The 15,296-nt window shown below is 56.7% G+C and overlaps 1 protein-coding gene across 1 annotated transcript; it reads right to left on the reverse strand.

The window, feature by feature from the left end:
• Positions 1-1,121: 1,121 nt before the first annotated feature.
• On the reverse strand, positions 1,122-14,443 carry CDK18 (cyclin dependent kinase 18; the record flags this gene model as incomplete). The annotated part of the gene is made up of 16 exons (XM_079546504.1): positions 1,122-1,156; positions 1,300-1,377; positions 1,619-1,709; positions 1,917-1,959; positions 2,188-2,293; positions 2,483-2,580; positions 2,827-2,947; positions 3,208-3,331; positions 3,447-3,509; positions 3,591-3,685; positions 3,793-3,907; positions 4,098-4,154; positions 5,219-5,344; positions 5,460-5,605; positions 9,164-9,300; positions 14,415-14,443. 16 exons carry the CDS (start codon positions 14,441-14,443, stop codon positions 1,122-1,124), a joined length of 1,464 nt encoding a protein of 487 aa, XP_079402630.1.
• Positions 14,444-15,296: the final 853 nt, after the last annotated feature.

The following is a 15,296-nucleotide window of genomic DNA, read 5'->3' on the forward strand; positions in this document are numbered from 1 at the left end:
AACCCTGGGCTCTCCTCCTTTTCTCCTCCAGCTTTGCATTTGCAGGGGGAAAAAATAGAGTTCCAATTCCTCTCCACGGAGAAACAGTGGTGTGAGCACAGTTAGTGTCCCCTGAGCACTGCTTGTCCTGGGATGCTGGCAGGTTGGGACATCGGCACATCCTCCATCAAGTGCTTTGGCAAGGTCCAGTTAAAATGCCTCAGGAGCAGCCCTTGGCAGCACAGTGTGCCCCTCGGTCCTGTGGCGTGGGTCTGAGCCAGGGCTGCTTGGTATGATGTTGGCTACACGTGGGGAGGGCTGGTTTGCTGTTCTGTGGGTCTATTTCTGGTCCCTGCAGCTGAGCTGGGGAGGTTTGGCACCTCTCCCCCGTCCTCCAGGTGGGGAATGCACTGCGATGAGTGCGAAGATTGGGGTGCAGTGACGCTGCAGGGCTCTGTTCAGCTGTAGGCTCCTGTGAACAGCCGGGAATCACTCTGGGAATCACGTCCCACGTCTTGTGATGGCATCAGAACTGGGGAACGCAACGGTGGCAAGAAGAGGGGATGGTGAGTGAGGTCGCTCCGCCCTCATCAGGATTCAGGTACCAACAATGGGCAGAGATGAAGGTGTCGCAGAGGCAGAAGCAATGGCACAGCAGGGAGGGCTGTCCCAGGGCTGGTGCTCCAGCAGCAGTCCTCTGGTGCCAGGCTGGGGGATGCCCAGCTCTCAGTGGGATGGGGCTGCACGCAGGCTGTCTGAGCAGTGGGATGTTGCCTGCCTGGGCTGAATGCAATGCAGCCACAGCTCCTGCTTCACAGACCCCAACCTGTGCTCTCACAGCCTCCCTGCACCCAGCTCAACCCCAAAGGCAGCGAGCAGCTCCCCCAGCGCAGGGCAGGACCCCGCTCCTAGGAGGGTTGTGCAGCAGCTGCACAAGGGGTGGCAGCTGATAGGAACAACATGAGAACGAGAGGGGAAAAAGGCCACAGGTCCATTGCCACCAGCTGCTGGGGGACGTGGGGAGAGCCATCAGCTCCGTCCTGCTGGGCTGAGCGACGCGGTGGGGCGGGTAGGAGCGCACCGCCGTCTCCTTTCTCAGTGCACTGATCTCCATGGTGACAAAGGGAACATGAGGTCCGGGTTTAAAATATACTCTGCCTCCTGTTCTTCCCTCGGGCTGAGGAAGAGAGAGAGAGATGGGTCAGATAGGTGAGACAGGGACTGAAGCACGGGGCAGGTCCGGATTTTCCCTGTGTGGGTACCCAGAGGTGCCAGCAGGATCCATGGCACCACACAGAGAGCACGCTGCCCCCATCCTACCTGACTGCTGAAACGCTGAGCCTCGGTAGCCAGGGTCCTTCTGAAGCTGGATCTCCTTCAGAGAGAAGATGGAGACATCTGGGAGAGCAGACAGAGAGCGAGGTCAGTTGGCCGAGCCACCGCCAGCAGGGATGGCAGCGCAGCACTGCGTTCCTCTTGCTCTACACCAGCCTGCCCCAAGTTTTTCCTTGCTCTCCCCCCCACCCTGCTGCAGGAGCCCTCAAGCAAAGGCAAGCAGCAACCACAGAGCTGGCTGTGCCCTCGGGCTGCACTGCAGTGCTGCTCCATGCCCCCAGGTGAGGGGGCCATGCACACTTACTGTCAGGCAGGAGGTGCACCCGCTCCCCCAGGCTTTTGAAGTAGGGATGCCGCAGGGCCACCTCTGCTGAGATCCGGCTCTTGGCTTCATACTGCACAAAGGCCCAGAGAAAGGCAATTACGCAGTCTGCAGTGCCTGCTCACACCAAAGTGCACAGCTGGGACCCCATCAGTGGGTTTGGGCCAGCAGCTGTGTGGATAGGGCTTATGCTGCAGTCACAGCCCCTCTCCCTACCCCCAAAATCAGGGTGAGCGCAATGCACCCCTCTGCCATCCACCAGCACCTCGCTGTTGCTTACCAGGAGGAGGTTCATCAGCAAGTCAATGCCATCCGAGTCCAACCTGAGAAAAGAAAGAAACACAAACTGGAGCACTGTCACACCTGGGGGCCGTTGCAAATCATCAACAAAAGGCAAAGGTGTGCGGAGAACTGGGACCTCCCCCACACAGCTGCGCTCAGCATCACATCCAGCAGATGAACCCAGTGCCCCCGGCTCCCATTTCGGAGCAGTGCCAGGCTGCCTCTATGCCTCCGGATCTGTGCTGGGGGGCAGGGGGAAGGGAGGATACCTCGGGGCGTGATTGATTAACGGCTGCGCTCGGTACTGCGTGAAGTTGTACGCCCTGAACTCCTCGTTGGACGTTATCCCCGGCCAGGTATCTTCTGTCGGCGTTCCTGGGAGGGAGGGGGGGAAAGTGGAACGTGGTCACCGGCTGCGGGAACAACAGCTTCACCATCCCAGTGCTGCTCCTTATTGGGGACACACGCGGCAACGCCGCGCTCAGCGCTCGGTCCCGGAGCGCAGCGCTCTGCTTTGTCACCGCTGCCCTCCCGCGGGCGCTCGGGGCACGGCAGCACGCTCACCCAACAGCCGGAAGATGAGATGCAACTCCTCCTTCACCGTAGAACCGGGGAACATGGGCCGTCCGGTGACCATCTCGTAGTGGATGCATCCCACGCCCCTACGGCAGCGGTGGAAAAGCGGCATCAGAGAGAAGGGAAAGTCGTGGGACGCACCACCCCCCGCGGCAGGGCAGGGGGAAATGGGCTCCAGGATGCGGATCTGTGCCCGTCCACCCGGCTCTGAAGAGATGGAGCCGCAGAGGACACAGAGAACAAGCCGTGGAGAACCCAGCGCCCACGGTGTGAGCAGCGCCATCCCATGGGATGGATGGGAACACCCAACCCACCGCCCAGACCAGCCTCACCACATGTCGATGGGGGTGGAATACTCGGTAGATCCCAGCAGGACGTCGGGGGGTCGGTACCACAGAGTGACCACCTCGTTGGAATACGTTTTGGTAGGCACCGACTTGGCTCTGGCGAGGCCTGGAGGTGGAGGGAGGGATGTGAAGCTGCACCTTCCTGCAGTGCTGCATCCTCCCCAGGGCAGAGGCTCAGGGATGGGGCAGCACTGTGCAGAGATGCTCTCAATCGGGTAGAAAACAGCCATGCAACCCCAGCACATTAAAAATGACTGCTGGAGAACTATGTCCCAGGCTGGGTCCCCCTCTCCGCTCCAAGGGCAGCGAAGCCCTTGTGTTTGCCCAATGGGACCATGAGTGCTCTGCCCTCCCCACCCCACGTACCAAAGTCGGCCAGCTTAAGCTCCCCTCTCTCGTTGATGAGCAGGTTCTGAGGTTTGAGGTCTCGGTGTAGGATCTTCCTCCCATGACAGTAGGACAGGCCACGCAGCAGCTGGAACATGAAGATCTGGGGGGGGCACAGGGGTGGGCAGTGGGCACCACGATGCTGTCTTAAGAACACAGGGCCAGGGGAGACCCCACAAAGCCGGGGACGCCCATAGGGACGGCCAGCCCCGACTCACCTTCACATTGTGCACGCTCATCAGGTTCCCACAGTTATCCAGGTACTGCTTGAGGTCGTTTTCCTGCAACGAGGAGCATCCATCAGCCTCCAGTTCCCTCCCTCCCCTCTCCCCAGTCAGAACCCCAGCATCTCTCCAACGCACCAGGTACTCGAAGACCAGCGTGAGGGAGCGCTCCGTGTGGATGATGTCATGCAGGGTCACGATGTTGGCGTGCTTGAGGTTCTTCAGCAGTGACACTGCAGGGACAGGAGGCAGCAGGTTGGGACAGCTGGGTGCCAGGTGGGACATCCCCAAGGGCTGGGGGCAGGAAAAGCCTCTCCCCCCCCCTCCCTCAAGGCCTCACCTTCCCGGATAGCCGTGCATGGAGCCCCTTCCTCGTGCTCCAGGCGGATCTCCTTCAGTGCCACCAGGTTTTCTGTCAGCTTGCTGCGTCCCTTGAAGACAGTGGCATAAGTGCCCTGCAGGGAGAGAGAGGACATGAGGGGTGAGCGGGTGGCTGCCCCATTGTGGGGTGGCACAACAGGGATGTGCTCTGCAGGAAGGGTCATTGGAAGCTAAAGGGCCGGAGCCCATGATTTCCATTCTGTGATTTATCGTAATCCTTCCAACTTCCTTTGAATCCTCGCTGGGGTCTCAGCACCTCCTTACCTCTCCCAGTTTGTCCAGCTTAACATAGGTCTCCAGCTTCCCAAACCCGATATCCGACTGTAAGAGAAAAAGGACAACGTCACTGGGAGGGATCTCACCAGTGTTGGGCTGGATGGAGAACAGCAGGAGGGGATTGTTAAGGGGACAGTCCATCACGTCCTGCATGGATCCTATGCGCAACCATCAGAACACCATCGCAGCCAACTGCAGCAGCTGATGCCCTTTGTGTCAGAGCAGCGTGATGGGACCCTGTGGCAAAGCCCTGCCCTTTTCTTGAGTGCTTCCCTACGTGCTGCCCTTTGCTGCAACTCCCTTTGCTTCTGTGTGCTCCTCCAGTCAAGTGTGAAAGAGACATTTCCCCGTTTGGAACTGGGACTCATTGCTGTATTGCTGAGACCTGCTTGACTGTACCCAGTGATGGGCAACAACTGCAAGGCCCTCCTAGCAGATCCCTCACACTGCAGCTCTGCAGGGACACCGCCTCGGTCACTTGGGGTCACTCACATCCCATGGCAGCAGCACTGAAGGACCCAAAGCCAGCGGGCAAACTGCAGCTCCTGCCATTCTCTCCTCTCCCCCCTCCTCACAAACAGGAGTGCCACATCTGAAGGTGCTGCTGAGACCTCACCACCGTAACCGTGTGTACTCCCAGGCAGCAGGATGTGTGCCTTTGCAATTTGCAAACAGGGCACTGTGTTTTTGCTCCTACATATGCTGATGCTCTGCAGTCAAGAAACTGAAACGTCAGCATTAATGCAAGGGGTAATTCATTATTTATCCACATTTGCATTTCCATCAGCAGAGGCTCCAGCACTTGCGGCACCGTGGGAGGTTCTCCACCTCCTCTTCCCTGGAAGGTGAAGGGCTGGGAGAGAAGCCAGGTGTGTGCAAGGTGAGCAGTGTGCAGGCTGGGGATTTGCATATGTAGGAGTAGCACGGGGAAAGGTGCCTGTGTGCACGTGCACAGGTGTGTGTATGCACAGGGAATGAGCGTGCAGAAAGGGATTTGAACTGTGTGTGTTTCAGAGCAAGGGAGCTTGCTCCAGAGGGATGAGATGGCTGGGTGGCAATCAGCACACGCATCTCATATGCACAAAGCAAGATGCTGTGCTGTGACTTACAAGGGATGCCCGTCGTGACATCCTGCTGAGCGGCTTGGGGAACTCCGGGCTCTCCATCTGCAGCTTCTGCAGGAACTCGGGGGGCAGCCGGATGTCCATGGGCAGGGAGAGGCGTTTGCTGACATCCTGCAGAGAGAGCAGAGGGGGAAGGTGAGGAGAACACCCAGGGAAAGGAAGAGTGATGACGGCAATGGGGCAGCAACTGGGGTGACGCCCGCGGGACCTTCGCCCCAGCACTTGCCTCTGTGGAGAAGCGGCGCTGGGTGCTGCTGCGGTAACGCACGGCCATGGGGGATGGACCCTCTGTGTCGGGTGAGGAGATGGCCGTGGGGTCTGCTCCGATGTCCCTGCCCAGGTGTCCCAGCTGCAAGTGCCCTTGGGCCAGGTCTGAGGACAAAGAGAAAGAAGGGAGAGCTGCTGGGAGGCAGCAGAGGTGCGGAACGCTTTGCTTTGGGGAACAGGGAGAGAGAAGGGCAGGGAGGTCCAGAGATGCTCCAGGGCCATGAGGAAGTCCCTTCCCATCCTGCTCCACTGCTGCACTCAGACACACACAGCAACACAGAAGCTCCCTTGAAAACCAAAGCGGCTTCTGAAAGTCACTCTTCTCATGGGACTCCACGTGTGAAGCCACATCAAGCCCAAGGAACCCAGAAAGGAGCAAAAAAAAAAATCCAAGCAGAGTAAAGTGAGGCACTGAGCTCCCCCTGGTCTACAGCTTGAGGCTCACACGTCTTCCCACTGGGTAATTAATGGCTGGTTGGTTGGAAGTGCATTTCCCCCATTCACAAGGGGCTGCTTTCAGAGGGGCCGTTTGAGAGGAGGCAGAGCTAACTGGGAGTGCTGGAATGAAGGCCATCCTTCTCTGTGTCTAATGCAGATTTGGGCTTCCATTCCCCGCGTGCTCTGCAGCCAGAGATGATCTCATTGCTGAGGATGGAAGGGGATGGCTGGCTTTTGCAGGAGGGCTGGGATCTGGCTGCTCATCGCTCATCTGATGGATGAGAGGTGACAGGCAAGTGACCTGAGAAAAAATGCAGTTTCCTGCCACGGTCACTGTATACAAGGGGATCTGTGAGCTAAGGGATATGGGGTGTCCTCTACAGACAGCCCATGCCCATAGCAGGGGTGCAGCCCATGCCAATGGGGCTGACAGCAGCTGAAATCGTGCCAGGAGGTTCTGGAGGGTTGGGCAGGGAGGCACAAAGCACCCCTTCCCCCAGGAGCACTGCAGGGCTCCGGTCCCTGTCCCTCTCTGGCCATCTGTGCAGGCACAGCTCAGAACCCTGCCTTGCACTAAGCACAGGTAGCACAGATCACTTAAGCTAGATCAACCCTTTTCACCTTGCTCCTGTCCTAAGCAAATCATCTGAACTAAAACCAAAGAGCAACATCAGAACGACTGTAGTTCAACTCATCCACTTTAAGAGACGGTTTGGGTGAACTTGTGCTGGGCCATAAGCACACAGATCCAACGTCCAAGGATGCAGCCTGGCCCCAGGAGCAGCAAATAAGAGCAGTGTCTGCACCCACCCTCAGTGCCACCTCCACCAGCAGCACACAGGTGTGCAAATGCAGGGCTCTGCTCCATTCTGCTCAGCATTTTGTGTGGATGACTGTGAGCTCTGACACCCTGCAAGTAATGAGGCTGCATGGGATATCAAAGCAAATTAAAGGCAGACCGCAGACACGGCAGCTGCTTCTGCCTTCTTTTTTTTTTTTTTTTTCCTTTTTCTTTTTTTAATATAAATATATTTAAACACTGCCTCTGCCAAAACAAGCTTTGATCTCCCAAGGAAAAAGGGCCAGAACCCTTCGCTGCCTGCACGGCTCAGAACTTTTAATTACTTTGCTAAGCATGAGCTCTCCTCCTAAAGCTGTTTCAAGGCAGGGCAGCGCTCGGATCGTGGGTCATCCATCCTCCTTCCTCCCACACAGCATTGCTGCTTTACATCCCTGTGCTCTGATGGCCAGGCTCTGATTTACGCCATTGCACGAGCCCTTGTTTGGCCTCTGAAGACTCAGAAATGGTGCAGGCCCTCGTCAAGGATCAGATGCTGCCCAGAGCTCTCCTTAACCCAGGATTCTTCTTCTACCCAAGGAAAGGCTGTGGTGCAATGGAGATGTGTGACAGTATGGGGGCACATCAGACACCCTGTGGCTGCGTTGGACTCCCCAGGGTGACACTGCCTGGGTCAGGATGTGCCCACGCCAGGAAGCTGTTTGCTTTTCCATTCGCTGGCTCTGCTTCCCCAAACCTCCCTTTACCAGCCCTCATGGCTGGCATTGGGGCCCTGAGAATGGGAGGAGGGAGAACACAGGGCTGGGGATCCCCCTCCACACCCCAGTGGAGGAGGTAGGTATCAACCCATGGGAAGTCCACATCTTTTCCCATTGCCAGAGGCACTGCATGCTCTGTTGGAGCATCCCATCTCCTGGACTCTGCATCCCTGGGGACACATGAAGACACCCAAGCAGAGGCTGCTGTGACCCAACAGTGTTGACAGCCTATGAGCTCTGATGCTGGAGGGAAAACAGAACCTGAAAACAGCTTCCCACGCTGCTGTGTGAGGTGAGAAAACAAAAAAAACCAAACTGATGCTGGTGCTGATCTGTGGGTGAAGCATTCCTGGCCATAGGGAGAAGCCAGGAGATGGGTCAGGTGTATGGCTGAGATGAGGGGCACCATGGAGATGACTTTTGGGGGTGTTTACATCCCAAGGAACATCACCCAGGAGGGAGGAGCAGTGTGCACACGGCTGTGGCAGAGGGCTTAGCTCCAATGTGGGGCTGTGGGCAGGGGGCTCCCATACTCTGCTGCATCCCCAGCTCCATGCAGGGCAATCTGATCACAGCACAGCACTGCCAAGCACCGGTCCAGCCTCTGCCCAGTGCCCTCAACCCCAGCACAGCCAACTTTGGCTTTGCCCTGTTTCTTCCCTGCCTCCTTCAGGAGAGAGACAGAAAGGCAGAGGACAGGCAGCTGCTGCCCGTGATGGTTTGCAAAGGAAGTGCTGTGACCAAAGGCTCATTAAAGCAGAAGAAGAGGGAAATTGCCTCTCCAGCAGCTCAGCTGGCACAGCACAGGTAATGAGCCCAGGCTCAGCCAGCCCAGCGCCCAGCAGCCCCAGGGGGTAACAGCAGCAGCAGCTGTCAGCACCCGTGGCTTTATGAGCCTTGCACCATGTTATCCCCACGGCTTCTACACGTCTAATTAAGGGCTCGAGTCTAATTATAGCCCCAGCTGTTTGCTGGGATGCGAGGGGAGGGGTGTGAAGCGATGCTGCTGAGGGCAGCTGGGGTGTCTGCGGGGATCTGAGGAGTGGCATGAGCTGCAGGAGAGAGGAAAGGCAGCTCAAATCAGCCTCTGCATCTCCACTTTGAAGCAGAGCCCATCCCTCCCTGCTGGGGCAGGCACAAGTGCCAGGCAGTTACATCACGGCCTCAGCCCCTGCTTGCAGCAATTGTGGCTGCAGGACGAGGGGAAAAAAAAAAGCACCAGCACGTCCTGAACGGAGCCCAGAGCACTGACACATGAACCCATGTCAGGGCTGCTTTGGGAGGAGGTGGCAAAGCACACGATGTGATACTGCAGGCACTTTGGCCTCGAACCCGCAGCACTCTGCTCCCCCTGGGGGAATGCAGCCCGGCTCCACCAGGTTTGCTGTCTGCAGCTCTCTGCTCTCTGCCTGCCCAGCCTTGCTCTGAACCCGACGCCTTGAATCCTGCACCAGGAGAAGGCTGTGGGTCCAGCAGGGGGAGGGCATCCCCTACTTTCACACTCCCACCTTGACCACAGATGTGTCATCCCCCTGTTCAAACACCTTGCCCTCCTCCTTTCCTTCTGCGGGCATAAATCTCTCTTCAGAGCAGATTGAACTCCTCCATGGGGTAAGCAGCCCAGGCAGTGGGGCAGCAGCTTTCCAGGCTGTTTTCCCAACCCCTTACCCTCATTCCTCTGGTTGTTGAGCTGGTTGAACTGCTCTGTGAACTCCGTCAGCGACTCCTCGATGGTCTCCGTCCGAGGGACTGAGAGTGAGAACCTCCGCTTGAAGTTTTTCATCTTGTTCATTTTACCTCCTGACCTGCAGGGAAGGGGAAAGAAGTGGTTGTAGGGTGGGAAAAGAAAGCTTCCCAAAGTGCTGGGGGGAGCTGGACCAACAGGGGGGTCCGAAAAAAGGATGATGCTCCGAGCTCAGCATGCTCCCACTGACTCACATCCTGGGATGTGGGATGTGAGGCACCGGGATCTCCTTAAGCCAGAGATCTGATTAAAGCCATAAAACCCTTAAATGAAGAAAACCCTTAAGGGACACGTGGCACAGCTCACTGAGCAGCCACACGAGCAGCTCGCTCTCGGCATCCCCCACCTTGCTTGCCTGCCTCAGGCTCACACACAGCACCAGGTGGAATCGTACAGTGGGAGCACACAGCCCTGCAGCACCAGCCTTGCTCTCCCCCCATGCATTTTGTAGCACGGTGGAAACACACAGTCCTGCTCCCAGCAAACAGAATGCATCTGCAGACATCAGTGTCTCCCCAACACGGGGAGGTCCCTCCTTGCACATCCTAACCTTAACCTGCCTGCTGGGCTCTGAGGGGGGGCTGGGGGGGGGGCAATAAGGGGGAACTCAGCCCTTGGGACCAAACAGGCACCCCTGCTCCTGGGTGGCCCAATTGCCAGCCCCCAGCCCCCCCCTCCACCCCAGGCTGGTCAGCACAAACCCTGGTGATTGCATTCCAGACTGATGCGATCAGACACAGCATCGCAGAGCCGATGCATCGCGTCGCCAGGGCAACGGGAACACTTGGGTTGACATGCTGGCATCCCAAAGCTGAAAAGATTACCATCAGCAATGCAAACAGTGCTTCGAGGCACGGCCTCCTCCCCCAAAACCTTGGGATTCACCTGGAGCACTCAGACTCAGCCACCCCACTCCTCACACACCTTTAGTGATGCAAAACCCTACAGCCCAAGGATCAGTGTGCCCGGAATCAAGGCAGGATGCATTGCTTGGCTGGGGGTGGGATGAGAGGTGTGAGGCTGTTTGGAGTTGCAAAGTGAGCAAGGAGGATGCTAGGCACATCCATCAGCCATTTAAATGTTTTCTCAGCACTGCAGGGACGTGCTTTGATGACCAAGATGCTGACACTAATGAATGCTGCATTAACAAAGGATGCTTTTCTCACGGCCTGAAGTTGGAAGGGACCGATGGAGGTCACATCACCCAAGCCCTGCTCAGCACAGCACATCATCCTGGGTCACATCCCGACGGTTTTGATGTATCTCCAAGGAAAGAGACTCCACATCCCCTCTGGACAGCCCGATCCAGATTCACCTCACCTTCAGATGGGTCTTCCAATGTTTCAGTTTGTGCCCTTTTCTCATTGGAGCCCACCAACAGGTGAGTCTGACCCCGTCCTATTGACACCATCCCTTCAGATTCTTGTAGGCATCAACCAGATCCCCCTGAGCCTCATCTCCTCCAGGCAGAACAGATCCTGCTCCTCAGTGAGGGATGCTGCAGCCCCTCCATCACTTCACCATGCCTTCCATGCCCACTGACAGCAATCAGCCCACAGCACTGGGACAAAGTCTTGGCAGGGAGAGCAGGGGACAGCCAGGACAACACACCACACAGCAGGACCTGGAGGATGGGGAAGGCGCTGAGCACCACAACAACCCACAGCTCCAGGAGCAGGGAAAACACAGGGAATAACCCAGATATTCCACCTGGAGGTGGAGGAAGAAGCAGGTGAGGGAAATGGCTTTTCCCATCTCCTCCCCTCTCTGCTCGTCCTTCTCTAACGGTACCAAAGCTTTAGAAGACAAACACCTGAGCAATGAACTGATGCTCCAGATCACCCCAAATCCTTCCCTCCCTGCCAGCAGCTGCTAAATATAAACCTCCTCGGAGAGGAAGCAGGGTGGGGTAAAAATAGCAGTGGCTGCGTCTCCTGCTATGCGCAGGGCTGCTCCTTATCTTTATGGCTCTGCGTAATTGGCACTGTTTTTTTTCCAGCTTCACCTGGACCTACTTGGCATCTGGTGATGGGGTTCATGGGAAAGGCTTTGACAGATGGAGGCTGCGGGGCTTTTGGTCGAGCTCACCCTGCCCTGGGTGGCCACGAGGTGCCCCAAAGTTGGCATGCGCCTCCCCCCAGCGCACAGCATCCCACATCCCTGCTCCCAGCCCTGCAGGCAGGAGGGCACCCTGACCCCATATGGGATGGGAGGTGGCTTTGTCCCTCCACCGGGGACAACCTGTGACTGTGTTTCCCCTAGGAGAAGGGCAGCCCAGCTGCAGGAGCAGCCCGGCCCTTTCCCACACTATGGATTTCAAAGGAAGAACGGGTTGCCATTGCCTGCATCCCATCAATTTTAGCAGCAGGGCACTAAAGGAAGTGTGGGCACTTTGTGACTTCCTGCAAGAAGGCGATGCTCGCTAAGCAAAGCAATGACATCCCTCGTTTTACAGCCTCAAATCACCCGGGAATTGGGGCAGCCCTGAGCTGCAACCATCCCTGGGATGGAGCGAGGAGGGGAGCAGTGGTCTGAAACAGCACGAAGGAATTCAGGCATCAACAGGCAGAAATGAAATCACCCCGGATGGAAGCTGGCCAGGAAGAAAAGCCAGGATGAAAGCCAGCAGCGTGAATGATCTGCATTTGCTGTAACACGGGCAGATAGTAACTAAAACACTTCAAAGGGCCCAAAGCTGCATCCCGTCAGGAAAACGAATCACGTCACTGAGACTGGGTGTGAACAATTCTTTAAGCACTGCTTTCAAAGCTGTATTTGCTGCACTTGCAGTGATGTGTTCAGCAAAGTGCTCCCCTAGGCACTGGGGATGGGGCTGTGCACATGGATCGCTTCTCTTTGCACAGCAAAGCTCTTCAGCTCTCCTCTGTGCAACTTCAGAGCCACGTATTTTGGGCACGGCTTCAATATGAAGCTCTCTCCCTCCTTCAGCACACTGCTGGGCTTGCAAGTAACCATTCCTTTCCACAAACAAGGAAACAACTTAGGGGAAATGGTGACTTCTGCTGGCAGAGCCCTGTTTGCTCAGCAAACACCTCTATCATGCAGAGCCACACGTGGCCATGGGGCTGAGCAGACAGCATGTGCAGGAGCCAGGTGAGGACGTGGCCCTCCTTACCTCGCATAGCAAGGCAACGGTCAGCACTGATGCAGTGCAGTGCTGACATGCAGAAAGGTGACGCTGCATGCTTTGCAGCAGCTGGGAATCCAGTGGGGCAGGGGAAGAAAGCAGCCCCCCACCATCTAATGGATTGCTCAGCTGTTGGCGTGGAATCCTCTCCCGGCCGCTCCCACCCTACAGCAGATGCTGCAGAGCAGAGCACAGCCCAAATCCTTCATTCACTGCTCCAGGGGCCAGCACAGCCCTGCACCCTGGGACAGGCAGCAGTCCCTGCCCATCACACAGAGCTCCCAGCTCCTCCCTGCTGCTAAGCTCTGTTATGTGGAGCTCCAACATTTCCCTTCCCCCACGCAGGGAGCAAAGCCCTGCACCAGGAGGTGGTGGTCCTGCAGGAGGGAAGCACAATCAGTTCCTACCAGCCTGCAGCAGCCCTGCAGCAAGCAGCACAGCCATCATCCCACAGCAGCGACTGTGCTGGACAGAATTGGAAATGGAGCTTTGGGTCCCCAGGGAGTTCATCCATCCACCCTCGTGCTGCAATCTTTTCCTCTCCTGTAATCACAGAAGCCAATACAAGAAATGCAGAGCACCAGGAATGCGATGACGGCAGCCAGGAGTTTTCTGTCCTCTCTTCTGAAAGGAGATTTGGGAGGAGAAATGATCCTGCAGCAAATGCACAAGCCTGGCTTCCAATCCAGCTCACAGCGTGCATTGCTTTCCCTGATGCATCCTTCCTCCCTTCTCCTCGGCGATGGGACTCTTGTGGGATGCAAAGCTGCTCTGCTTGCAGCTCCACTCCCATTTGTCTCCATCCCAACAAGGAGCCCAGTAATGAGGGCACACAGAGGGGTTTGTTCCATTCCTGCCACACCACAGCCTTGCGTGATGCTCTCAGCTCTGCCTGGCCCGTGGTGAGATCAGGGCAGCTCCCAGGAAGGCACCAGAACAACCCACATTATTCCAGCTGCCACAAAACACTGCGTGTTTATTCCTTGCTGGAGCAAAACCTGAGAGCAGTGTCCAGCATTGGGCTGCAGCCACAACAGAGTGCCAGTGGCCTGCGTGCACTGCAGCATCTCAATGCTCTCGCTGTGTTGGAAGGTGCCAGCAGCCCTATGGTACTGCCCCTGCCCCACAGATCAGCACATCCCATGCTCCAACAGACCGAGCGCTGCTGCAGGGTATTGAGTTATCCTCCCCCATCTTCTGTGACTCTCCTTCTCCATTCAGCCCTTCAGGAGCACCAGGACGCACAGCATGGACATGGAAAAGGGGCACAGACCCTGGGGGTGAAGGATGCTCAGGGAGCACCAAGCTTCTGAGGAACCCTATGGGAGAAGATCCCTTGCATTAGGGCACACCTGCATTTCCTCCCCAGAGGGTGCATAGGGTCTGCTGGCTTCTTAATTACCATTTCCTTATTCTCTTCTTTTTTTTTCCCCCTCTTCTTCCTTAATTAGAGCTTTCCCTCCTTTCTCAGCCCACACACAATTCCCAGAGCTCCTGGAAAGCAGCACAGGGGGAGCAGGGGAAGCCTTCCCTGCCTAACAGAGAACACTGCAGCTTCCTTCCCATGACCCACGGCCTCATCCACCTCGGACGAAGGCATTGGGGAGGGGGCTCAGAGCTGCTGCCCCTGCAGCTGTGCAGGGAATGGCTGCAAGCATTCTGAGAGGGGTTATTTAGGGAAGCAGAAAACACACCCTGCACACCCGATAACCGTGTGGAATTTGAGAAATGCGGCCACCTCTGGCACAAGGAGAAACGGGGAGGGAGGGTGGGACAGAAAGGAGCAGCAACAAATAGGTGGAGGGCTGAAGGAAGGGTCGGATCCCTGCGAAAAGCCATGCAAAGGGCCCATGCTATCACAGGATCTCTCTTCCCAAAGAAACGGCTTGAACACAAACAGAAGCACAGCGTTTCTAAGAAGCACCACCAGCGCCCAAAGCGACGCACAGCTCAGCCCTTCGCCACGCGTTTTCCAGGAGCTCTGCTCTGCTCCAACACATTGCATTGCCAAACAGCCCAGCCCTCACCTGCTGCAGATAGCTGCACCCCTCTGCATGCCTCCAGCACCCGGTCAGGCACTTTCTGCCCACCCAGCAATGGGAGGAGGAGCTGCAGGGACTGTGCAAACAGCTTCGGAGGGATTAAGGCTCCTTCCAACCGTGGCAAACTCAGACCCAGGAGCTCCTTGGCACTAATGAAGCAGCTCCCTGCTGCACTCACACAGATCTTTGTGCAGCAACAGAGAAAGAAGTGCATGCAGACGGTGCTCCTGACCTATTTCTCCCCACTCCAGCACAGCTCTGAGCTGGGTTCCCCCCCAGGACCACACTCTGAAGCAGCAGTGCCACGGCTCAGCATTAGGCACGTAAAACTCTTTGCAAATCTGTTTTATTTAAAGCTCTGGGATGGTCACATGATAGCAAGGTAGTGAGCAAACACGGCAAGTCCCCTTCCTGCCAAGGGCTGCACTAAGCTGCTATTTAATCTTAAACCTGTTGTGCACCTCGGAGGGCTTTGCACACAAGTGTGCATGCATTTCTCACCCCGATGCTCTCTCCCTGTTTCAACATTCAGCTTTTGCTTGGAGGGAGCCGAGTGCCCCTTTCCCCCCTCTGCTTCTCAGATCTCTGTGCTGATAAGAGAGCTCCCGATTTCTGCACACAAAGCATTTCCACTTTGCAAAGAGCCCGGGGTTGGGCAACAGCATGAAAACCAGCATTGAGGCCATGCAGAGGGCAGGAATAGCACAGAAGCACTGAGCATCCCAAGGCGAGGCGTGCAGAGCTCCTGCTCCACTCAAGTGGAGGTTCCCACAGGAACCCACTGTCCTTCTGCACCTCCTGGAGGAACCTTCCCACCACCATGACACGATCCCATTAAACCCAACCCGGACCTGCCTGCATCCCAGG

This window comes from Tetrao urogallus, assembly GCF_951394365.1.
Source record: "Tetrao urogallus genome assembly, chromosome: 24".
In the NCBI taxonomy this organism is placed as follows: domain Eukaryota; kingdom Metazoa; phylum Chordata; class Aves; order Galliformes; family Phasianidae; genus Tetrao; species Tetrao urogallus.